At 36.9% G+C, this 25,609-nt stretch overlaps 1 protein-coding gene across 4 annotated transcripts in view; it reads right to left on the bottom strand.

Annotated features, from left to right (window-relative positions):
* The window catches only part of LOC103460460 (partitioning defective 3 homolog B-like), a 213,444-nt gene that overhangs the window by 123,795 nt on the left and 64,040 nt on the right, over window positions 1-25,609 (bottom strand). For 3 of the 4 annotated variants that reach the window (XM_008402636.2, XM_008402652.2, XM_008402658.1), the window contains 8 exons: window positions 25,294-25,419; window positions 22,527-22,782; window positions 20,811-20,919; window positions 19,551-19,690; window positions 19,340-19,468; window positions 8,826-9,017; window positions 7,223-7,381; window positions 2,520-2,673 (listed from right to left, as the gene is read on the bottom strand). In XM_008402636.2, coding sequence (XP_008400858.1) covers window positions 2,520-2,673; window positions 7,223-7,381; window positions 8,826-9,017; window positions 19,340-19,468; window positions 19,551-19,690; window positions 20,811-20,919; window positions 22,527-22,782; window positions 25,294-25,419 — 1,265 coding nt within the window. The remainder of the gene's footprint in view (window positions 1-2,519; window positions 2,674-7,222; window positions 7,382-8,825; window positions 9,018-19,339; window positions 19,469-19,550; window positions 19,691-20,810; window positions 20,920-22,526; window positions 22,783-25,293; window positions 25,420-25,609) is intronic. The other variant, XM_008402642.2, reaches the window with a different exon arrangement.

Genomic DNA, 25,609 nt, shown 5'->3' with positions numbered 1-25,609 from the left:
TTTCTTCCTCACTCTGGTTAAACAATCAAATGTGAAGCCTTTTACAATCCTGTGGAGGTCCTAGGGTTCGGATGTCCATTGTGAGTTCTTCAAAGAGCTTCTTTGCTCTTATAATGCGGCAGTGAAAGAGGTTAGATCCCCTTATTTCAGTAATCTCATAAATTGCAGTAGGAAAGACCCAGGGGTATTATTTGATACCACCAACAACACATTTCTAAATTATTTTGTGAATAAGGTAATAGACTTAAAATCTAAAATCTGCCTGAGTTCCCTTCCTTATGTTGATGGTTCTCAGTGCTGGGAGTCATTTTCATTTTTTTTGTACAATTACACTTAATGACTTGGCTACATCTATTGGCAAAATGAAACCCTTATCATGCTCCTTAGAGATATTACCTCCCTCCATCTTGTCAGGGAGTCTCACTAACACGAGTCCTTCACTGTTGCTGATCTTTAACAGCTCACTAAGGCACAGTTTTGTCTATTCTGTTTTAAACACGCTAAGGTACAGTGCTTTTAAAGAAACCCAATCTTGACGGCAGCTTAACTGTTAATTACTGGCCAATTTCAAAACTATCATTTTTAAAACTGTCAGTTTGAAAACGTTGTAGGAAGGCAATTCAGATCTCAACTATGTAAGGTACACATTTTTTTTTTTTTTTTTTTAGTCTGGCTGTCAAAAATCCCACTCCACTGAGACATCTCTTTTGAAGATTTATAACAACTTTTTATTGGCTTCTGAATTAGAATTGTTGCATAATAATTTTACCTAATCTCAGTAAAGCAATTACCGTAACTGAAGGTTTAAATTGGTATCTCTGGTTCTGCACTACATTTGTTTTCTTATTTATATCTGAGATTACTTGTTTTTCTATTATGGAAAACACGTTCACCAAGCGGGATTTCACAGGGATCTGCTGTGGGTCCATTATAAGTAGCTTTTTATATGCTCCCTTTAAGCTGGCATTATTTAATCTATTAAAACCATTCATCACTTTTACTCAGATGATATTTATTACCTTTAAGCCTCATCAGCTGGATAGGCTAACCACCCTCCTCCACTGCTCATCTCTGAGTAGTGATTTCCTGTCCAGCAGTTACATTGTTTTAAAAATCAAAAAGAGTCAAACCATGATAATAACTTATATATACATATTTTTGTTCAACTCCCAACTTATGTTGTAGGATTCAATTCTTTACAAGACTTTGCGCTGTGTCTAGACTTCTTATATGCTCCAGCAGGCTTACACTTCATTCTTTAAAGCTTTAATTTTAGTGATTTGTTGTCATGAGTAGTTAATATAACGCCCTCTGAAGAAATGGGAAGACAACTTCCAGGTTATATATGAGCGTATCTACACTGTGGATATGCATCTGAAACAGACAATTAGTTAAAATCTACAAAGGGCATCTCCAGAGGCTTTAAATGTAGAAGAGTAGCAGTAGAATCATTTAGGTATGTGTACAGTCATGTTTCTCCCACAGACACTGATGACTTTATTACGGGAGAACAATGTCAGTGTAGATTACTGTAATTAAACCTGTGGTGAGGCTATAATTACTAAACAAAAAACCGGCTGATGTGTTTTCATTTTGGAATTAATGCTGCCTTCAAATGCAGTTTAAGCAGCTGACTTTAGCCCAAAAGGTTTTAGGAGAGAAGAATAAAAACCCGTCAAATTACTTAAAGAACTGCTTCTGATACAAAAAAGTAATTTTCAGTGTTTTGACCAGCAGGAAATAGTCAGTTTTGACAATCAGTCGAGCTAAAACTTCCAAACGGTTTGTGYAAGCATTGTGTGCACATTTTCAKAATTTATCTACAGTTGATTATGAGCTTTCATAGCTGGAAGTTGTGTGGAAAAACCATTTAAATGATTACTGATTATTTTTATGTAAACAAGTCTAAGATTGTGCAATGAAACTCAAACTAAAAGCAGATGTTTGTGGCATTTTGCCAAAACATTTTGCAAAAATATTAATAAAGGAAACTGTTTGTTTTTTGTGCTGCACCTAACATCAGAACCTTGTTTCAGAAAAAACATGCTTCATCCAAATCCTGTTCAAAGTTACTCTTTGTTTTCGTTCTTTTCTTTGTTTTTTTTTCTTGCTCTATAGATGCAATTGTATATTTTCTTTTGCTATTCCACCCCATTTGTGCATAATCTTTAAAATGGTCTTTAAATGTTGAAAAAACAGTCACTTARATACAAGTAACCAGGTACAGACACATTTTAAAGGACGCTTTGTAAGAATGGACGGCATAACAAAGATCAACATGCCTATATTTGGTTGTTGTGTGATTTCTCTCAAGTGTCTGAAATAACTTCCCTTTCCTAAAGTTATTTTATGCTTTATTAACAGTTCGTCTTTCTCACATTTTGAAAAGGTTTCTGTTACATTGCATGAATTCCGTCCTTTATCTGTACCAAATTTAGATAAAGTGCATTAACCTCAAGCTGGTTTATGAGTGGGTTGATTGGAAGAGAAATAGCAGATATGAAAAAAGCTACACTCACCACTGGAGGAATAGATGGGGTTGGACACCTGTGCGGGGTGGACAGAGTCTGGGGCTTGACTGACGAAGCCTGTCTGACCTTTGAATGGGCTGATCAGTCCTGGTACGCCAGACGAACTGTCAAAGGAGCGATTGGGTGACACCTCATATTGATCCTAAAAGGAAACATAATATTACTCAGCATTTCCACAACAGCATTTATATGCACAGATAATGTACAAAGACAACTACAGAGGACTGCAAATAACAATTGGGGCATTTTTTCCCCCTGTTAAAACAAATGTAAAAAAATTAAGCTTATTTAATATTGTTCAAAGACATAGGTGTAAAATATGAGTAATGTTTAAATTGTTTGTTAAATTCATGTTGAGTGAAAAAAAAAACTCAAGCTAACTATTTTAAGAATCAGTGACATGCAAGATAAAGCCAGAGACTTAAATAAGCGACTTAAAAGAAACCATTTTCTGTGGCATGTCTGCACTTAATTCAGGCTGCAAGAGAGCGAGAGAGAGCAAGACTTCCATCAAATGCTATGCAGGCTGAACATATCACTACAAAGCTGGTGGCTATATTTAAGAAATTTCAAACTTGTGGCTAAGCTCCAGAGAAAAATGTTTAAGTAATGTTAGATATGCAAAACCATTATTGCTTCTCTCACACAGTCATGTAATGTCATATCTGTCACAATTAAAGACAGTTCAAAGCAGGAAAACTAAAAAAAATTAAAGACATTCCTACATCTTTAGTTCTTAAAAAGAAATCAGAATAATCTAAAGTTCTTATCTGCAGGGCAAAGTTTTACAAATGCTGGCATTTGAAAATAATCCACAAAATTCTGATTGTTGTATCTTTAACTAGATGAATAGAGAGCTTCTTTTAGTTGCCTGTCTCAGCAGGATTGGGAAACTTTAACAGTGGAGGACTCTTTTCCCACGCCCCGTTGAGTTGGAAGCATCTTCAGCAGTGCTTCACTTTTCAATGTTTGTGTGGCACTAACCATCACACCGACACCTTTCTGCTGCTTGGAGAGCCCTCTGAGGGCCCCCCTAATGCTCAAACAAAGAATGGATTATGCTCTTGGTGTGTTTTTTTTTTTCCTGGCAATTTCTTTGGGGATTTAATTTGCATTTATTTGTCTTCTGTGTGTGTAGAAAAAAAAACTGATGTTCATTCTCATTAATATGCATCCATCTGTGTGTCATTTTGAATTTGTAAAACAATGTGTTTGTGTCCCTCCGTGTTGGATGAGCTCTCATCTCAAACAACAAAGAAGACATAGCAGCGGTATCAGTGTGTGTGTGTGTGTGTAATAAATCCTCCTTGTCATCCCACTCTTGACCTCGCACTGAACACCAGTGGCTAGCGCTTCAGCAGCCCCTCCAAGACGCATCATTCTTCAGTTTGGGAGACATCCCGTTGGCCCCCTCCCCAGTTCTCCTATTAACCTGTGATACGGTGCAATCAGATTTCTCTCAAGAGATAAATGCTCTCACAGCAACCACAAGAAGTCTATAAATCATTATAACACTGGGTAAAAAAAACAAAAAAACAATCAACGTTTTAGGAAGCATTCCTGGATTACATCAGATTTGTATTAGTATTATTAATATTGTGTTTCCTGAACCCATGAATGTGTCTGAATAAGTGGCAGCAAATTATCTTACTTCACAGATTTATGCAATTATTTTCTTTTAAATAACGACGCTGACTTGGCCTTTAGCGTCCAAACAACAAGAAATAATGAATGAACTGAAAGTAATTAGGAGAATTACACTTCAAAACAGGCTAGAATCTAAATAATTAATGGACCTAATCATAAAAGGTTAGTTAATGCAATATAATTCAAAGGTATCGACATAGTTCTAGTAAGAAAATTAAACGTTTAGTGATTTATTTAATTTGCTCTTAAGAGATAAATTCTAATGTAACAAACAGCATCTAAAGATTTTCTGTAATCTACTTATGCATTTCTTCAATTCAGCCAAACAGGCTCAAAGAYACCTACATACATACAGACAGGTTATGCAGTTGTGTCACCATTTTTTCTTACCCAAGTCTGGAAGAAAACACCAAACTGYCACTAAAAAGAAATTGATTGAGGCTCATGGCTGCCATGAACTGGAAACTATGGGAACACCAGCATCACTGTTCACAATAAAGCCAGTTTTATATTCCCATCTTTGGAAAGAGTGTTACCCAACACAGCTATACATATGGACATGTCACAGTTTACCATAGAAATATCTTAAAGTCAGGAGAGATAAAGACTAAGCAATATGGCCACAAAGATGCATATGGTGCCAGCAGCATCATACTGTTTTGCTGCGATTCTGGTGCGTTGCACTAAGTGGACAAAGCACGTCCAAGTTTTTTATCTTCTTACTCTCAAATAAGCTAATARATGACTGGAACATGAACCCAACAGAGAGTTTCTACAAGACAGTCATCCCAAACGACACATAAAAGGGATAATGCAAGATAACTTTTAATATTCTGGAAAGTCCATTCTAAAATCCCCATTAGAATGCTGTTGAAAAAGCCTTGACTGTGCAAAGTTAGATTCATTCCAAGAAACGAACTGAAATAAATAAGAACTACCATTCCTGATAAGCAGCGGAGTCAACTACCCTGCCAGAGATACGAGGAAAGCTCGCTGACAACTGAAAAGTGTGATCAAGTCTAAGCCTGTCACAATAACAGATAAGTCAATTAATCGTATGACAAATTAAAACGAGCTCAATAATTTCCATTTGCATGATTGTTTGTTTACCTCGTGTCTCTCTCTCTCTCTCTTTCAACTTAAGACCAGATGACAGAAGTCTGGTGAAGTGATCTCAAATATCCAAGTTTGTGAAGGACATTTTAGTTGTTGTTGTTAAAGTTTGTTAGAAATTAAAGTTCATTGATCTTTGAGAGTGTGTATTTGCATAATTATTCCATGTCCATTATAATACTTGAAAATGGTCTCGAAACAACATTAACTTTTATCACAATAACTCCTGGGACAATTCATCATCCAGCAAAGTTTATTATCATGACAGGCCTATTGAAGTTGCAGCTTGCTAAGAAAAATTTCACCAATTATTACTAGTGGTCGTGTGGGAACATATCTGAAGTTAGAACATTTGGCCACCAGTTTATAACATTAGGCTGAAACACACTTGAACGTGACAAAGAAATCTGTAAGGAGTCAATTTTTTCACAGTACTGTAAAAAGCTGGAAAGGGATCATATTTCCCTTTGCTACTTTAGTATAGTACCTGTTAGGTAGCAAAACTCTGTACATGTAAAATGTATCAATAGTAGACAGAGCTAACTCTATAGTCCCTCTTTTTAATTCTAATTGCGTATTTGGTGAGAAGACACAATGCAAACTCTGCATTTAGTATTTTTCCAGCCAGTCCTGCGAGGGCCTATTCACCTGGCTGAATATGAGCAGGAGGCTTGTGCAAACAGACTGTGTGACCTTGTAAAAAGGCATCAACTGAAAAGAGGATGAGATTAAAAGCTTTTTATTTTTTTTATTCTTTCGACTCACAAAGAGACACATCTGAGTCAAGAACACTCGTATAACGAAGAATTCAGAGACACAAAATTTGAAAGGCTGACGTGTAAATGCTCTTTTTGCTGTTGATTTTGGTAGCAGCAGAAAGCAGAGCAGAGAGACTGGAGTCAAGAATCAGAAGAATAAATAGGAAAGCTGAAAGGCTTGTGCAGAAACGGCGTATTAAACTGACTTCAGAAAAAAACACAAATTTTATTTTCTTAGAGCCTGCCAAGGAATAGGAAAGACCACATGTCGAATCCTCTGAACCTTTGCACATATTTTGACATTACAACTACAAACTTCAGCGACATTTAACATGTAACATTTATTGGAACTTTATGTGATAGAGCAACACAATTAAGTGCATAATTGTGATGTGCAAAGTGAATTATACATGGTTAAAAAGGTTTTACAACTAAAATCTGAAAAGGGTGACATGCATTTGTGTCCAGCCAGCTCGCCTTCAGAAGTGCCTTGAACAGTTCAGCTGACTGTAATTAGGTCTCTGTATAAAAAAAGGCTGTTTTGTAAAGGCACAAAACGGCATCCTGGAAACCAAGGAACACACCACACACTCCAATCTGAATGAGCCTGAGCTTTAATTTACAGATAGACTTGCAGTAATCACTGAGTGTTTTATAAAAAAAAAAAAAAAGATTTTCAGGTAAAAAAGATAAAGTTTATAGAAACTAGAAAGTTCTCTTCTCACTTTTTGATTGGTTAAAAAGTGGCATGTTCGTGTGGATAACACCCGTCAGCTACAGAGCATCAGTCTGTTCAGGAACAACCTGCCCCTTGAAATCTGTTCTGCAGAGACAGTACAGTCTTTTAAATCCTGCTGGAAAACGTTTTGTTTTGTTTTTTTCCACATTGCCTTGACATTCTAGTTCTGCTGGATTCTAATAGAAGCTTGCATGGTGGTGCAAGTTGCTATCACTGATGTCTTGTGCTGAGTTTCCATGGTCTCCCCATGCCGGCTTCCTACCATAATCCATATAAACATGACTGTTAAGTTAACTAAGCAGAGATAGACAATGGATGTTTGGAGTCTAATCACCTGATTGAAAATGTTTTTCAATCACTTTTAGCTAATTGTTTCTAAAGCAACTTAACCAAGGTTTTTGCTTTGAAGTTAGCTAAACTAAGTACCAAAGTACCTTTAAATTCCTCAGCACCACCAACTGAATCATCCCTCTAACGTTTCCTTCCTGCGACATCGACCGTCGGAGTGTCTCCATGGCTGCATGGTTGGAGCGTCCTAGCAGTGACTCTCCATTTACGGCGATGAGCTGGTCGTTGATATGCAGCCGCCCATCCTGCAAACGCACGACATTTCAGACATATGAATAAGCAAAAAAAAAAAAAAAAAAACAAGAAAATCAACACCTCAAAGACCAAAACACCAAAAATCTACACCATAAGATCACATGGCACAGTATTCTCATGCATACACCCACTCATACCCCCATGACTAAATGACACAACTCAGCCTCCACCGCAGTGACCACCACTGTTGGACGTCCCTTAAAGATTAGGCCCAATGCTTTCTATTTAAGTCATAAGGTCTGTGGCACTAACAGCTGCAGTCAGAGTGGTTTAATGTGCATAAATTTGCTTGCCTGTTTGTCTCAGCTGTTTAAGAAGCATCACCTGCTTCCTGATGAGGAAAAGGTCAGAGGTGAACAGAAAAGGAGCAGAAAGCCACAGGGAAGAAGAAACATTTGAAGTGACCCAGTGAGACCATCTGGCAGTCAAATGTTTATTTTCTGCTTTTTATCTCCATGATGTTACGCTTTGATCCTTTAAGCYATAAAGTGTGCCTGTATGCAAGTGAGGCAGTAAGAGGAGAACCACATTTACCACTGTAATATGAACCGAGTTAGTTAAGTATTTAGGTAAAGCATCTCGCCTTGAAATTTTTCACACCTTGTCACACTACAGCCACAAACTTAAGTGAATCGAATCAGGATTTTATTTCAGAAAGCAACATAAAGCTATAGATAAATATGCAGAGKAAGCAAAATGATACAAATGTTCCCTTTTTTCATATAAATTAATCTGTAATCATTCTCACTCAGTCACTACTTTATATAAGCACTTGCAATTGTAGCTACAGGTCTTTCAACTTTGTCTCTACCAGCTTGCAAAAGGGCTCAAGTTTAGTCACACTAGAAAAAGAGTAACTTTGAAGTGTTATCATGAGTTCACCATTGAATTTGGAATTTGGGTCTTGACCTTGACTGGGCCATATTCAGAGAATTTGCTTTGACCTAACCATCCTATTATACCTCTACCTTTATGTTTAGAGTTATTGTCTTGCAGGAAGATGCCCTGTGTCCCAGCGTCAAGGATCCACCAGGATTGGAACATTGTTTTATAACCTAACYATGCTTTTAAATTTCTCCACAGCTGTTCCCCTAACCCGTCCGCTGTGTTCCTTGTGTTTCATTTTACTGTTTCTCTAAGGTTTTTTGCACGGCTATGAACTCTGGTTAACATTTAATAAAAAGGATAGTAACTCTGCACTCAATTTTACTTAGATTTTTGAAAAGCATGTAATCTTTTATTTCACTTCYCTACTTAGCTCTACTTTTTGCTTGTTAATCACAAAATACCAATAATATGTTGTTGTTGTTGTTATATGRSAGAATGTGAAAATCTCAAGGGTGTACAATTACACAAAGAACACTGTTGCAAGGCATCTTAAACTGAAAGATAATAAATGGCTTTAAATTGTGTTTTTGATTAACTGTATGTCACCTTGTATGCAGCTCCTCCATGAATGATGGATTTGATGAAAATTCCCAGATCCTCTCCCGTCTCTCTGGACTTGTTTCCCTTCAGGCTGATGCCAAGTCCCGCCGAGCCAGTGTCATTGAGGGGAACCTCAAACATCAGCTGCTCCTTCCCGTTCTCCAAAACCACGCCACGCAAACGAGACAACTCGTCTTTCTAGGGGAGGGAAAAAGAAGAAAAAGATCCYGCAGATCAGGTGAGATGCATTAATGATGTGAGGAGATGGCTGAAAACTGGGTGACAGAGTTCATCTTATTGGACGTGACTAGTCTCCAAAAGCTAAACTAAAAGCTTTTCCATTTTCGAGAAAGAAGCGCAGGGTGCTTTTCAGCTAAATTTCTCTATGACTAAAAAATGGTCTGAAGAAAAACAAGTCTAAAGAAGAAGAGAAAAGCCATTTGGACTGTCTGCTTTTATGCACCAATTTCTCCCTCTCTCAGCTCAGCAATATCAATAAAAGTTCTGCATTTTACAAGAGGTAATTGAAGAATACAGCCAACACAGAGAGCCTGAAGGACAAAAGCAGAAGAGAATATAAAAGAGAGCGATTGTAAACCTGACAAAAAAAAGAAGAAAAGAACCATAGATGGATTGTTGAGGTAAAAAAAAAAAGACAGACAAACAAAAAGATAGTGAAAAACACCATATCATTAGGGCAGCTGTATGGCAGTAATCACCAAGTGTGGGACACAGTTAAAGCAAAAAAAATACTCTAAACAAAGAGAGTGTCCAAATGAAAGTGTGTGTTTGAAGCCTGTGATGGCTCAGCAGGAGAGCTGTCATGGTTTCAGCTCATATGGAATATAATATTTTTCCAATAATTCTTTGTTCTTGGATACATTTGAAACATATGTGTGAAATGTTAGAAATAAGTGGATTATTATATTTTTTAATATACCTTCCAGTCCAAAAAAACTGATCCAAGGAAATTAAATTTAAAATTCAAAACAAACCAAAGTATACATTACTATTTCTATTTTTTTATTTTTGGTCTGATATAATATTCTGTTGTTTTAATTGGTAGATAATTATCATGATTAAGAGAAACAAAGGTCCTAAAACATCAGTCTGTCTGAATAATCTATATGATGTGCTTCATTTGATAGTGTTACTTTTCAGTAATATTCTAATTTAATAAATGGGTCTGCATCTTGTTTGTATTTGGGAGTTTTCAAGAAATCAGCTGACATTTGACAGTGGAATGTTTTCCCTCCCTCCACATTGTGTAAAAACTAATATCCAAATGAGGAAGAAATGATATCCATGCTAACATGGTCATTTTCTAAATATTATTTGGCCCCTAGACCTCCTAACTGGCATTGYGTTCTAGGTCACAGTCCCGCTGGATAACTAAGAATGCTGGAGCTAAGGTCACAAACAAATAGCTGGAAATAAATGTGTTTCTCTAATATTAGATATCTATAATAAATATCCATTTGTCCACATGAGTTTAAAAATAAAGCATATAGGCTGTTGTAGGACTAGGACATTTTTCCCATGACAGTGAATTTGCATAGTGCACTTAAATATATATTTTACTCATTTTGGCTTCATTTTTGCTTTACACATATTACATGATTGAGTCTCTGGTGTGTAATTGTGCAACTGAAGGTAGATCTTGATTTTAAAATTATCATTTTTGCATTAAAGTATTGGCTGCACAGTGGCGCAGTTGGTAGAGCTGTTGCCTTGCAGCAAGGTTCTGGGTTCGATTCCCGGCCCCGGTCTTTCTACATGGAGTTTGCATGTTCTCCCTGTGCGTGCGTGGGTTTTCTCCGGGTACTCCGGCTTCCTCCCACAGTCCAAAAACATGACTGTCAGGTTAATTGGCCTCTTCAAATTGCCCCTAGGTGTGAGTGTGAGTGTGTGTGTGCATGGTTGTGTGTCCTGTGTGTCTCTGTGTTGCCCAGCRACAGACTGGCGACCTGTCCAGGGTGACCCCGCCTCTCGCCCGGTACGCCAGCTGGAGATGGCACCAGCAACCCTCCCGACCCCACTGAGGGAAAAGGGTGTACCGGGAAATGGATGGATGGTATTAAAGTATTATAACTTTGCACAGCTTGTTGAACTCTTGTCTTTTGTATTTTACTTTGCTCCATATTTAGTAACATCAAGGCAATATTTACCACAACTTTCAGTTCAGAGGGAGGTCTAATTGGTTTGACCAACAGAAGGAGTAATAATTAATTTAATATTGTTTTATTTAGAAAATCAAACAATTTGAGAATAACAAACATGACTACACAAGTTGCAACATATTTGTTATACTGAACAAAGCAATGTATTTATGTTTTCTTTAATTTAATCTAAATTCCTGCAGCTGTAGATTTGTCAGTCTCACAGACTGTCAATATCCATTTATGTAGCTGTCAATAAAAATGGATGAATGCAGTGTGTGTATGAGAGTGTGCGTTTTTGTGGGTCATGAGTGTTAGGTTTAAACACTGCTGTTTGCCTGTGGGGATTGTAGGTTTAACAGCGTTAAGCCGACATAAAGTCCTCAGCTCTGCAGAAAACTGTTTTCCCTGCTGGAAGAATAACTGACTGTCCAGACCCGATAGGAAGCTCCCCGACCTTGGAGGGAAAAAAAAAAAAAAAAAAAAACTGGTGGAAAATGTTAGCTATGCTCTGCTTATAATTGCAGTGACAACGCTTTCACTGCCTGAAACTTTTTTACAACATCCATTTTATTTGTTTTCTGCCACTTTTATTTGGTTTTACTCCCACCCTCTGTTAGTCATGATTTTAAGTTCTCTTAAGCTTCAGAGATAACAAATGCTAGAGCAAATTCAACTTAAGCAGGGGTACTCAGAAGAGCTTACATTGCTTCCCTTCACATGCAAATACATGTTTGGCTGATAAAAATCTATTTGCAAACAGTAACTGAGCTTTAATAACGTAATTTTTTTTTTTTACTAAAATTTTGTGGGAAATACTTCAGACCTGTCTATTTTTCAGAAGTCTCTGCAGTAAAACAACTTGGCTTGACTTAGCATTGACCTTAAACAAGTCTTTGTTTTTCATGGAACATTACACAAGCACAACATACAAACCTTTAACTCACATAACACTTTCATAAAACATTTCTATTATTCCAGCTATACAGCTGTGATAGGAACACATTTTCTGTGTAATGATGAAAGCACAAACTGCAGTGAGCCTCTGTATTTCTGTTTCCATTCGTAGCTATAAAAGGTGTTTGATTCTTTGCTACATTAACTCTATCAAATCCACCCAACGACAGAAAAAGCCGTTTGCACAGATGAACCTTCGCGTGCAGGTCGTTTAACATTTAAATGGGTTTGCCACAATGATGGATCTACAGGAGGCCACGCTATCAAAGAGACAGCTCAGTCGGTGAGTGAGTTTTATTAAACAGAGCCAGAAAAMGTGCAGGAGAGAATGATGGAAGGACGCATTATGTGGAAATGAGTGAGAACACTCAACTACTTCACCTACATCACCTCTACAGGAGAAATAAAGTGTGAGATGGAGAGAGACATAGAGAAAGACTGGATGACATGAGAAATAAGAAGAATAATGATCATAATTTGAGTTGTCTGGATAACATAAGGGGTCTACTTAAACATAGTTTTGCCATGGTATTTGATAAAATGACAATGCTAAAAGCTGCATTGCTATGTCCTGGACCAGGAACCATAATACAGCAAAAATAATCAGCTTGGACCTTGTCAACATGGACCAAAATCTCAGAGGAATGTTTCTGATTCCACACTGAATTGAGRAAGATCTGAGGGCAAAAGGTGGTCTGAAGCAGTACTAGAAAGGTGTTCAAAGGTGTGGTGAGTGTATATTATTTCTGACCTTTCAATACCATTTACCAGAAGAAGTGTCCCTGGGAAGAGGGATGTCTGAATTTCCTTCCTGGACTTGCTAGCTCTCTGACCCAATCTTGGACTAAGCAGAACATAACAGCTTCCCATTTCTGAAAATTACTGTCCAATCACTGACCACATGGGACGAGTTCACAAAGTGAAATCCCATCAACAGTTTCTCGAAATGGCCGGAGTAGTAATGTTACATAGTTTTAATGTTGCAACAAAGCATCTGCAGTCCTACAGAGGCTGGACGACGAAATAAAATTACATGTTAAAAATTAAAGGCTTCTGATGTTAGTGAAGATGGTGTCATGATGTTGCAAGACCAGTTTCTGCATTCTACAAAACGAAACATTAAAGGCTGTGCAGAATGACAAGTTGGACTCCAAAATGGTGCAAAGTGTTTGCAATTGGACAACAAGCGTAGCAGGGCAGAGTTGTGAGAAAAGCAAAATGTCCTTAAAAGACCAATGGATTCTGCTGTAAAAAAGCACAGGCAAATGCAGTTGTTACAATCTCAAAACCACAGGCTTGTGTGCAATTTGAATTAAAACTGCCATATAAAGGGCTAATTATAATTGTAATATTTAAGCATTTATTGTTGCCCAAAAGACTGATATGCAGTCTTCAAACACAACCTGTTGTGTAGCAGCAACCACAGCCTGCCAGACACTATTCGAAGAGGTTGACTATTTTCCTTCACTTTAAAATTCCCCTTTAAGAAGATTCCTCAAGATGAGGTCAGGCGAGGTGAGGAAACAGGTTCATCTCATTGTACTTTAAGGTCTTTACTGGCTTGCTTTGATGCATGCAATTGAACGTTGTCGAAAATAAAAAGCATGCCTTCTTGCGCAATGCTGACTTTTTCTGGTACTTGGAGTTAATTTTCAATCCAAACTGATCCAACTAGCTCATCATTGAAGTATATTTTTCTGTTTGTGTCCCTGTCTACAAGGAACAACTTACAGCAAAGCTAAATCTTTATCTCTAAGAATAACAGCAGCATTGTGAAATATCCAAGCTGCCCTGAGGTGGCCTGTCGAACCCGACGTTGGTGACCGTTAGCGTCTCTCCTGTGGTCAGYGCTTTAACACACAACAGCGATGTTGGATGATAAGAGGATGAAGGAGATGGAAGGCCCTTGATAAACAGCAGAAAGACATGAGATGAGACAGAAAACCACAGAAGAGAGATGTGATACCCTTCTTGACTGCTCTCCACTGGGATGATGGCAGCTCCTGCAGAGACACCAAGCTGCCAAGTGTGTGTATGTGTGTGTGTGTCTGTCTGTGTATAAACAGGTCTCAGAGTGGTGTAACAGATGGGGGATCTACTGTAGTGACTGTGAGGTCACACTGGTGACAGTATCRGTGCGATGCACTCTCTCACACGCACAAAGAAACAACAGACTGAGGGGAAGAAGCACACCAATGCACAGGCTTGCTRGTAGTGATGGATGAGGCTTAATCAGAGTAAAGAAACTGTTCAATACAGTTGCTTTGTTAAGAACATGCTCTGTCACCAGTTACTAACTGTTTACTGATTTCATGCCGATGTGAGTGTGAGGAACATCTGGCACCAAAAAGCCTTTTTTTTCCTCCTTTTGTTAAAATAGGGACAGAGAGAAGAATAGATGGGCAGAATAGGAGGTCAAAAGATGACTAACAAAAAGCCCATAGAAAACAAATKTAATGACTAATTAAAAAGCAAAACAGAGCTGTAAAAATTAATATTTATTATCTTATAATAAATTTATAATACTTATGTCTGTGTGATCATGTCAGGAGATTTCAAAATTGAAACAGACYAACTGGAATGGATCAAACTAGTAATATTCAAATTCAAAATACAGAAAACATCCTTTTTGCTTTGTAAAAGAACAAAATATCAGCGTTTGATCATTGGATTGGTTTATACTATTAAGTTTTGGATGGATCGACACCAGACAGTGTTAGCTATATATGTTTTCTTTAAATGTGCCCGGTTTTACCTTCCTCTTTGATCCATTTGAGACAATAGAACGTTTGGTRGTTTTATTTTAAGTCTTTAGGTTGGAAATGACAGGATAATCAATTTTAGTCAAAGCAATCCCTGTAATGGAGCGATTAAGGTCACAAACGGAACATTATGGACATAAACGTCACTGTACTTCATAAGGTAAATAAAAAAGAATAAATTAATGAACATTTGTAATCATTGTTGGGGTGTTTTTTATATTTTTTTTAATTAATCTTATGTATTTTTAGGTGCCATTCTATTTGTTTGATTGACGACAGATGAAATTTTGCCTGCAACACCACACAGAAAGTTCATTAATGTGAACTGACCCTGTAGGCCTATMAAACRTATATGAAAGAACAACAGAACATAAGGGGGGAGAAAAAAAAGACACRTTTGAATTATCTGCAGGCAGAAAAGAGGATATTTGTGTCGAACATTAGTTCCGAACCACTAGCCAACTCAGCAGGCATATCTCTGCTCATATGCAAAGAAAATCACTGCAGAAAAAAAGGTTTCACATTGTATAAACGAGTAAGTGTGTGAGTTTGTGATGTGTTTAGCCTGCACACAGAGAGCCAGCACAGCATGATGTATGCTTGCTATACCGTGGACTGTGTATGAATATGCTGTAAGTCACAGATCGGCAAACCGAGTGAGAGCCTGTGTGCTTGTAGAGGTGGTGTAACGTCTTTGTTCTACAGCGAGTGTAGACATTAGCAAGCAACACCAGATGGTCGGCTAAAATGAGACAACGGAAGAGGGGGAGGAGAAGAAAGACGATCATTCCATCATTTCCGCGACATTCTTCTTCTGCTTCCCTCCCGCATAAACACAAACAAACGGGTACAAATGCGAAAGCAGAAGAGCTTATATTTGTGTTTAAAGTCTGTAGGAACAGGCTTTAAAAGTGCTTGTATTTTCATTCTGTTTGTAACAATCAGCAATGTTACAAATGTTATAAGAATTGATGAAGACTCCAATAAAGCAGCTTTAATAAAACCTCTAAATTATCACCACTGAAATGTACACATAGCTYAATAATTATAGCAATAGGTACCAAAGAAGATATTTAAATTTTTAAATACAGGCTGAATAAGTCAACAGCAAAACCTCTGAGTTTGTTGAGAAAAAATGTCAATTGTGTAACTGTGCAGACCTTAAAGTATTTGTATTGCTGAAGCATCCTTTCAGCTTGCCACATGCCGACTTATCAGCTTTCACCCACTGTTTTCCAAATTATCCAGATTTGAGGAAAGTTCTTCGAATGAGCCCACGGATTTTCTGCCAAATTTAGTTCAGGGCTTTCATAAAATATAATTTTCTCCAGGTGAGGCTGAAATTGCTCTTCATCTCCAGCTCTCTAACTGATACTTTAAAGCTTTGGGTCAAAATTGACTGGTGTCTGTAACTAATTTAAACTCTATTCACTCTAGAGGAAAGAAGACCCACACCATGATGCTGCCACCACCCTGTCTCCGTGTGAGTATGTTATTTTGATAATGTGTTGTTTTGAATGCCAAATGTACATCTATGTRTTCAAAATGTTCCAGTTTGGTTTCATTATACAATGTTTTGTCTTGCAACAATATTTTTTGGATCAGACAAATAAAGAAAGCATGAAATTGTTATCAAATGCAGAATGTAAATCTGGTATCATTACCAGACTTATGGCAGCATCTCTGACTAATTTCTGCCATATCTTCCATTTTGTATTTATGAAAAATAGATTGTGTAAGTGAAAAAATGTGTTTGTCCTGGGACAGGTGGATTTTATCTCAGGTTTTTCTGTGACTGACGGCCGATGTGAATGCAAATAGAGTTTGTGTTTCAAAAAGCATTCGTTTAAGATTGCACAAATTAACCAAATCCAACAAGGCTATTACATTATTTAWTTTTTTTAYCCAACAGATTTGTTTGTTTTTATTTTATACTAAAATGTTAAAAAGTGTAAAAACCATGACTGTCCTGTTATTTATGTCAACATTATTATGACTTTTTCAAGGTGGTGTCTACTGAATTTTCATGTCAGGAACCACAGCAAACTTATGCAAATGTCCTTCAACAGTGCCCAACCGATTCACAATCTATTCATTAATTAATGTTTCAGCACATGAGCATCTATGAACTTTTAATTCAAAAATAGGTTTACAAAGCTTCAGAAACAGACAACAGGAAYTTAGAACAATGACCTAACCCATGAGGCAGTGTGAGCTGTAAAGTTTTCTGAGAAAGGCAACACTCTGACATTTCAGGAAAATATGTCTACTATAAACAAAGAGTAAATACAAGACATGGTGGTCTATATAAAAACAACAGCTAAGGCTTGCAGCACTCCAGAATTGCTTGCCAATTAGTTTTATAGTATTTGGTGAACTGAAACGAAGAATCAGAGTTGAAAAAAATCTGACGTTTTGTGTATACACCCAAAAAATGCATYRTTGGCCTTCACAGGCAGCAAACTATCCGAGAGTTCAGACATGCACACACGATCAAATCCTGGATACATTAACAAATTATCCTAAATGTTAACACATGCTCGCACACTAACACTTCMCTGCTTTTCCTGTCTGCAGACACACAGTTTCCTATGGGGCTCAGAGTCACATGTCACATGTCTGTGTTTGGTCGCCTGGCAGCCGCTGAGGAAACATCAGTCGACAGGAGCGGAAAGAGGCACAAAGGGAAGAGGCATAGAGAGCAACGTAAAAACAGAATAAGACACATTGAGGAAGAGGAAACATAAACCACAGACGTGAGTTACGGGTAAAGAGAGGAAGCAAATTAAATTCTCCTAATCAAAATGTGCCCCTAAAAGTTTAGAAAAATAAAACAAATAGTTATTGGATATCAAATTCTGCAAGTGTGGGCGACTAGAAGAAAAAAATTACAGTGCAAAGTTGTGGAAATCTGTGACAATTATCAGCATTTTTTTTTCTTTTTTTTTTTTTTTTGCAATGGTAAAGTCATCCAGTTTCATAAAAAAACATCCTGGGAAGGGAACCATTAATTGATCTTTTGTTTATGTTTCATATTTGCTCATGAACAAAGAAATAAATGGTTTTCACTGTTATTTTAAAGTGAAGAAAGACTGTCAACAGCAACAACAACAACAAAAAATCCAGAAAAGCAAGTGTCATTGAGTGAAATAAAAATCTGATCCCACAGGAAACATGTCATGACACGCATCACAACCTTAAATAGTCAAGTTTCTAAGTGTAGCTATCTTTGACAGAGATTTCCACCCAATCCCACAATAAGATTAAGGCTTTTTGAGGTCACCATGTGATGTCACAAAGCCAAACTAAAATWGTTAKGTTTTACTGACTTTCTATATTTGTTTGAAGAATTAGTAAGATGTTCACATTTAAGACAGAAATGGAATTTCTCAGTTTGAAGTTGGAAAAACCCCTAACAAATTACAAATCTGAAATAAGAGGTGACTTCTTTTTGTTGTTTTTTTAATCTGACATTAAAATATGGGAGYCTCAAAACATAATGTTTCCATTTCCATGTGTTGCCAGTGGAAGATCTCGCTTCCCTATGTTCTCTTTGTAAACATGGTAGGATGAGTTGAAAGACATCAATTATAGTGTCATCTAACTGCAGAACTTTCTCCAAAACCTTTAGTGAGTGATTCAGATGTTCACTGACTCCAGGAAGGCCTTTACATGCTTCTTCTTTAGCAGACTCCCATGAGGAAAGATCTTGCAGATGAGTGGATCTGAAGCTGGGAGTGATTGATGGTAAATTCATATTTCTTCAATTTCTCCAAATAATTATACAAATATCAGTGACCTCTCCAAACTTCTTTCTTGTGGTTTCGGAGTCCATTCCAGCCTCGTTTAAAAACCCAATCTTGTCCTTGAGATCATCTGATCTCTTTGGTCGTTCATGTGGAAGCAGGGGGTTTTTAATGGGAAGAAATTGATTTTATGGACAGATGTGCTTTATTTCCATAACGAGATGAAATAATTGATTGACTGATTGATCAGTGTGCCACATGGCCAATCTGTTGGAGCATGAATTCTGGCTCATCTGGAGGGAATCAAATATTTATTTAACTCAATGACACAAATCAGATTTTAACCTTTATGTATTTCGTTTGGACTTTTTTATTTATTATTTGGCTTCTCACATAATATGATACCATCATGAGGGAGAGACAGATAAAGAGAAAACTATCTTTAGCATAGAAATTTAATTTTGTAATTGGTGAATTAAAATAAAAGTTACACAAGGCTACATMTTTTTTTTGTGAGAAATTAAAGATGTAAAAAAGATGTTTGTTAGTGCAAGAACTGTTTCTGATATGAAAAGTCAGAAAAGCGAGGAAAATAAAACCAGTGGGGAAAAAAAGATGTTTATTGAAAATATTAGAACAGAGGTAAAATTTTGCATAAAGTGAAAACATTTGCAGAAAGAAATAGGATCTAACCCTTACAAAGAGATTTGTCCATAGCGGGATAAAGCAGTGGTACATTACTGCAGAATCAAGTCACATTTCTTTGAAAATTAAAATTAAACAAAATTACCGGAGTGAATAAGACACTAGAGCCTTTCAATCGACTGGTGATTCTTCAAGCCAACAGAAAATCTAGTTCTGCCTACTGCCATTTTAACACTGGGACTGGTTCTTACCATTTCTCTGGGCAGGAACATCTCATCCTGCCGTAAAACCACCAGGGACACAGTCTCTCCCTGACGAGTGCTGCGGAGCATACACACCAGCTCCTCCTGGCCCACCCCAGTGATATCCACACCGTTTACCTATGCACACACACATAAGAAACTTGTCTCCAGCAGATTTGTTGMGGTATAACAAAAACCRTTCGGGTAAGCTTCACTGTACCTCCAGTATGCGGTCTCCAGACTGAAGGCGTCCATCTTTGACAGCAGCTCCTCGTGGCAGAATGTTTTTRACTAGAATAGGACCGGGGCCGTGTATTGAGGAATCCCTGGTTACGACAGTAAATCCAAGACCTTCTGAACCTACAGTCACATCCACAGAGACATGCAGAAATCTGAGCTTTTCTCCAAAGGTCTGAATATATTTCAAGAGGATTTTAAGGTGAAAATCTGATTTCAATATCCCACACACAGGTACTTTATTCTGAGAGCTTAGGTGCAGTGTTGTTGACTCAGCTCCTGACTCCATATAATCTACTATGTGTGCTAACTTTAAGTATTGGAAGATTGAGTATGTTGCTTTAAATCCTTTAGATACAGGTGCAGCAACACATCTGCAAGCATTAAGGGGGTTCAGGAGAAGGTCAGAAAGGACAGCAGGAAGAAATAAGTAAAAGGAAGGAAGGAAAAAGCCAAGAAGGAAGAACAAATAGATGAACAGGTAGACGGGGAAAAGGAAGGAGGTGGGTGAAAGAAAAAAAATGAGAGTTCAGGTACAGGTCAAAAAGGATGAGAAGAAGACAAGAGTCCAAGTGAAATCAATGAAACACATTGGAAACATAGAGGCAATGTTCTGGAAAAGAAGAAGATAAAGACGAAAAGCTTAATCAGAGAAAATATGTGCACATATAAATGTGTATGAAAGGTCTCACACACATGGCTGCGAGAACAGAAAAAAAAATCGCTGCACGCAGACACAGGGACTGGCTGTGTGGTTTATAGACCTCATTAAGTCTGGTCTCTTTAGCAGAGCCAAGTCAGCAGTTTGGGCCGCTATGAATTCATATCAGCAGAAATGAACAGATCAATAAAGACTTAATAGACCCTGAAGAGAAGGAATGTGGAAGATGGAGAGAGGAAAGCGACTTTGCCTGATAGGTTTACAGAAACAGGAACAAATCCATACGAACTGGTAAGGCAAACACCATGCCAAGAAACAAATTAAAGATTTACAGTTTTAAATAAATTTAACTAAAATGAAAAAGGCAAATCCCACAAACCAAGGAGCAACATTAAATGCTGAATGTTTAACTGAAAATGGCCTACAACAATTTAGACTCACTGCAGGATCTCAACGCAGTGAATTTAGATAAGCTTATACTTTCACCCACTCCATTGAATATATAAAACAAACGTTTTAACATTATGCTTCCTGCTGTAATGTTTTGTACATACTCAAAAAATAAACAAAGATGCTTCCAACCTTTCTTTAAGTCGATCCGCAGCCTCCGCCCTCCTCTTTTATTGGACACCAAGCTGGAGAGCGCCGGACTTTTCCTGTGGAGAGGGCTGTCACCTCTCTCCTTTGGACTCTACATTAAGAACATGCAGCTTTTATTAGTTTCAAACTAAATACATATAACAGTAATGCTTTAATGTAAGAAATGTATTAAAAATAAAAAAGCCAAGTTACAAGGTTTCTGCAGGTTTTGTCAGCTCAAACTTAAGGCTTTTTAAGACCTTTTTCAAACCATTATGAATAAAATATAAGACCTGTGTCACGACCAAAATGTACAAAACAATATTGTATTTTTTATATAGTAGTCGAGTTGGAAAAAGCAAATGTCATCCAGAAAATTGGCAATAACTTACACTTACCAATGATAAATGCAAAAAAGCTAGCTAGCTAGATAGTGAGGGTTTGTTAGTAGCTACTTAGCAATAGCCTCAACCACAAAAAATGATAATGATGATGATGATGATGAAGATGATGATATCCGCATGCAGCTCAAATTTTTGCCTTACAGAATAGTCCTATGAAAAAACTAAACTACATAGAAAATACAAGAATAAATAGTTCTGCCACAACTAAATTTGGGCTTGTGATATATAAGGTCAACTTACATATTTCCTAATAAATTTAAAACATTTTAAGGACCTAATTCTTCAGATGCACAAATTTAAGACTTTTTAAGCCTTTGTAAGGATGTGCGAACACCCAGAGTTAGAAGCTATTCTTCAAAATCTCTCCTTTAATCATGAAATGCAAGTCTGCCTGGAACCGGAAGTGCCAAAAAAGCCTTTTTTGTTTATCTGCACACAACAGACTGGATGTTCTGGATCATAATAATGTTTTAAAGGGTAAAACATCCAACATTTAACAACTTAACATCCTCTTCTCATTTTAAGAGCATAAATTTTAAAAAATCTGTATGATTTAATAGGAGATATTTCTGCTGTGGTAATGTTAAATATGGAACCTGCGAAAACTGGATAGATGAATGGAAGGAAGGAATAGATTCTGTCTTTTCTCCTCCCTTACTGAAAACAGAATAAACTTATGGACTTTTCCAGACAGTTTACGACAAAGTAATTTAATAAATATATCAAATATGATGGTTAAAGTAAAAAAAATAAATAAATAAATAAATGAAAATGTGCATCTCCTCAAACTGTTTATAGAACTGTACAGAGTTCCTGCATGACCAACAAAACTTATTTTTAATAAACTAAGATAATAAGCTGTTGCTAAGAAACTGTTCCCTCTAAGCCAGTTGTTTTTCAAATGTCAGCCAAGTAACCATAGTGACGTTGACGACATGGTTACATGTGTTCGGGTTTTATAAGCTTTTTAGCTCTAGGAAGAAGGTGGACATAAGGTAAAAATAAAGTGGAACTTATTGCTTTTTAAAGCCACAGGAAAAGAATGAAAAACAAATAAAGTATAATAAAAAATACAGAGCTTATAGAAATGCACTAAAACTTAGATCATGAACATTACATGATGGTGGGTGGAAACAGACCTGATGAAGGTGTTTTATCTTAGCATGTTGTTTGATATCTGTGCTGTCTGGTTGTTGGCAAGTGAACTATTGTAATTTACTGGATCTTAAAACTGTATTGTCATATTCGTTTAATGTTGTTGAGTCATTTTTACAGCACATTTGAGTGTTTTTAGTATAACTGAAGCACAACTCACACTAACCACTTCAAGAATATGACTTTCTTCTACAAGACGTGGAGCTGAATTCTCAGGAGGTTTAAACACAGGTTTGGCTTTGACTGGTGGYGGTGGATCTTTGSCCTTGGTGACACRAGGGCTGCTGTTCGGAGCCGTACTGTTGACACACAGCTGACTGATCAGACTTTTCTCATATCGCTCTCTGTTTGACGAGGACACGACTTCCAAACGAACAAGTGGGGACCGCATCGCCTGGCGAAAAATGTCCTGAGATCTACAAGGAAAAAGAGGAAAAAGAGAAAGCAAAAAAAAATTGTTCAGTTTGGTGAACGAGGTTTTTTAAAGAAAGCAAAGACAGTTAGCAGATGCAACGATAATTTCATCATTCATAATAAYATCCAAAGAGTACTTATCAGTTTCAGACAAGAAAATTAATTATACTGTGAGAGGGCATAACTCAATTAGGAGAAAAATAGAGATACAGTTAATAAATCTGATTACACATGATTAATTTAAAGTTTATCCCAGATCCTTTGTACTTAAAACTTTAAGAAGTTTGATTTCTAACAACTAGAAATCAAACTTCTTAAAGTTTGATTTCTAAACTAAAATGATAGTTTTAGACACTGATCCCTCACTATTCCTCTGAAACATCATCATTATGTGTGTTAAAGCTTTCCTTTTCCTCCAGCTGAATTAGTAATGGCTATTTGCAGCGTTTTTCTTTTTTATCACCTTCTCCGAGCTCAAAACCAGACAGTTCAGGAAGCATAGAGCCACAACACCTGGACACACAGCTATTAGAACCTCATAAAGAATGAAAAAGATCATTTTGCAGGGAATTAATTTAGATCAGATCATGCTAAGCAAGTTACAGGCACTACGGTGTCAGGAGCAATTGGTAATCAGCATCATTCACCTCAGATAAGCAATGGAGTAAATCCAGTTAATTAAAATTTCATTTGATTACACTCCTGTTGTTTTCCGAATAGTTTATGATGATTAGAGTTGACTTTGTTTAAAAGTCAGAAATGAAAAATTCCTCCATGAATTTGATGGGAAAATGTGAAACAGTGAAACTTTGGAAAATTGACAATTAATCTAATGTAAACTACGATGTCATTATGTATATTTACATTARGAGCACAGTGATTTTAGCATCATGGAAAATCAAGTGTCTTAAGGCAATGCTTTGCCTTGTAAGTATAATCTGTGTTAAGACAKCATTATGGACAATCCATACAGTGTATCAACTTAAACAATACCCTGTGACAGTTTTATTCTAAAGCAAAGAATAATTTGCCACAAAGGAGCCGACATCTTCCGAAAAACTAATAGTAATTTTCTATTTACAAGAAAAAAAATTATATTTTCTGATTTTGAAACTGTATAAATGTGCAAGAAACAAAGTGAATTCCCCATGATTAAATGCATAAACTATATTGAAGTCAGGATATTCTCGGACATTATAAAGTAAAAAATTAGTAAGTAAATAAATAAGTAAACAAACAAAAACTCTGCRAGGCCTCTGAGATTTAAGTGTTAAAATTAGGAGGCGAGAATGAGAATATTTTGTAACGCTTAATAATTTTAGTAAATTTCTAATATTTTTTGTTCATGCTAATTCCAGGGAATATAATTCTAAGGTTGCCCTGCGACAGACTGGCGACCTGTCCAGGGTGACCCCGCCTCTCGCCCGGAACGTTAGCTGGAGAGGCAMCAGCAACCCTCCTGACCCCACTGAGGGACAAGGGTGTAAAGAAAATGGATGGATGGATAATTCTAAGGTCAAACATGTTTGTCTGAAATCATGGGACATTATGCTTTTTTCCTCGCAAACGTGGAAGCCATATTTGTAAGGTCGTAAACAACATCGTCAACGAAACACTAGAAGCTGAACCGTAGTCATGTGACTAATTTGTGGTATTCTCTTCTCAGTCCATGGAAAAACCATTWGAACACAACACTATTAACAATTGCTTTTGCAGTGATTTAGATTGYATTGACAGTAGAATGAAATTAGATATGAAAGCTGTGTGTTTTGTTATGAGTATGGAGAGCATTGTGCTCAGATGATATCACTATTATGTCTGATTGAACAAGGCGTGCAGCCACATTTGTGTGAATCCGATATTCTAACCAAGCAGCCTCGATAATAATCTGGCATGGACAATGGCCCTGTGTGCATTCACACAAAACTTTGCTGCRCAATGCTMCAGCTRAAATATCACCTGATAGGTCTGAACAAAACTAGCAGTGCTCTATGTTTGTAAGTGCAAATACAGTTTAGATACAGTGCAGGTGGATCTTAAATAACACAAAATGTTTGTTTTTCTTCTCCTGTTTGATAGATTTGTGTGTTTCTCAGGCAGACAAACTACTTTCAAAATCTTATTTTATTTTATATGTTGCCTAACATATATGACCATGTGGAATGAGTCTCTATGACTTATGGAGTGTCACTTTTATCTATTGAATGACTGAAATAAGTTACCTTATGAATAATTTATTAAGGTGCACATTTATTTATTGAACTAGTACTCCTTAATATMTGTGAATCCTAAATTYGTATTACTCAATTTACTAATAACAAAAGGAACTGACTAACTGTGACGTAATGTGAACAAAATTTGCACTCCTGACAATTCCCCTTATATAAAMGAATAAAGTTTCAGTTCCGGCATTTATGTATGTCCTTTCTTAGAAAAATAAAAAGATGCAAAGTTTTTAAACCAAACAAAATGTTAGCCTCTGATGAAAAACAGAGATAAACAGCTGCACTCACTGGCTAAATGTCTTGTCCATGAGGTCAGTGTTGTTGATTTTCACAATGCATTCATCCTCCTGAAACAAGCCCTCCTTTCTTGAGCGGCTCTCTTCCTCCACACCACGGATATACAGACCAAGAGACCTGTGCCAGCAAGAGATACATACAGYAAATATGAAAAAGMTCACATCTTTCTTTAAAACATATCATTAATAAAGATTTGATAGAAAATTATATTTAGTTATATGAACTCCAAGACTGAGATATCTGTAGGCAAAAAAAACTCCAAAAGTGTTTCACCAAGACTTTTTAGAGGTTGCAATCAATAGGAAAT

Source organism: Poecilia reticulata, linkage group LG2 (genome assembly GCF_000633615.1).
Source record: "Poecilia reticulata strain Guanapo linkage group LG2, Guppy_female_1.0+MT, whole genome shotgun sequence".
Taxonomy (NCBI): Eukaryota; Metazoa; Chordata; class Actinopteri; order Cyprinodontiformes; family Poeciliidae; genus Poecilia; species Poecilia reticulata.
This window is presented reverse-complemented; position numbering and strand designations above follow the sequence as displayed.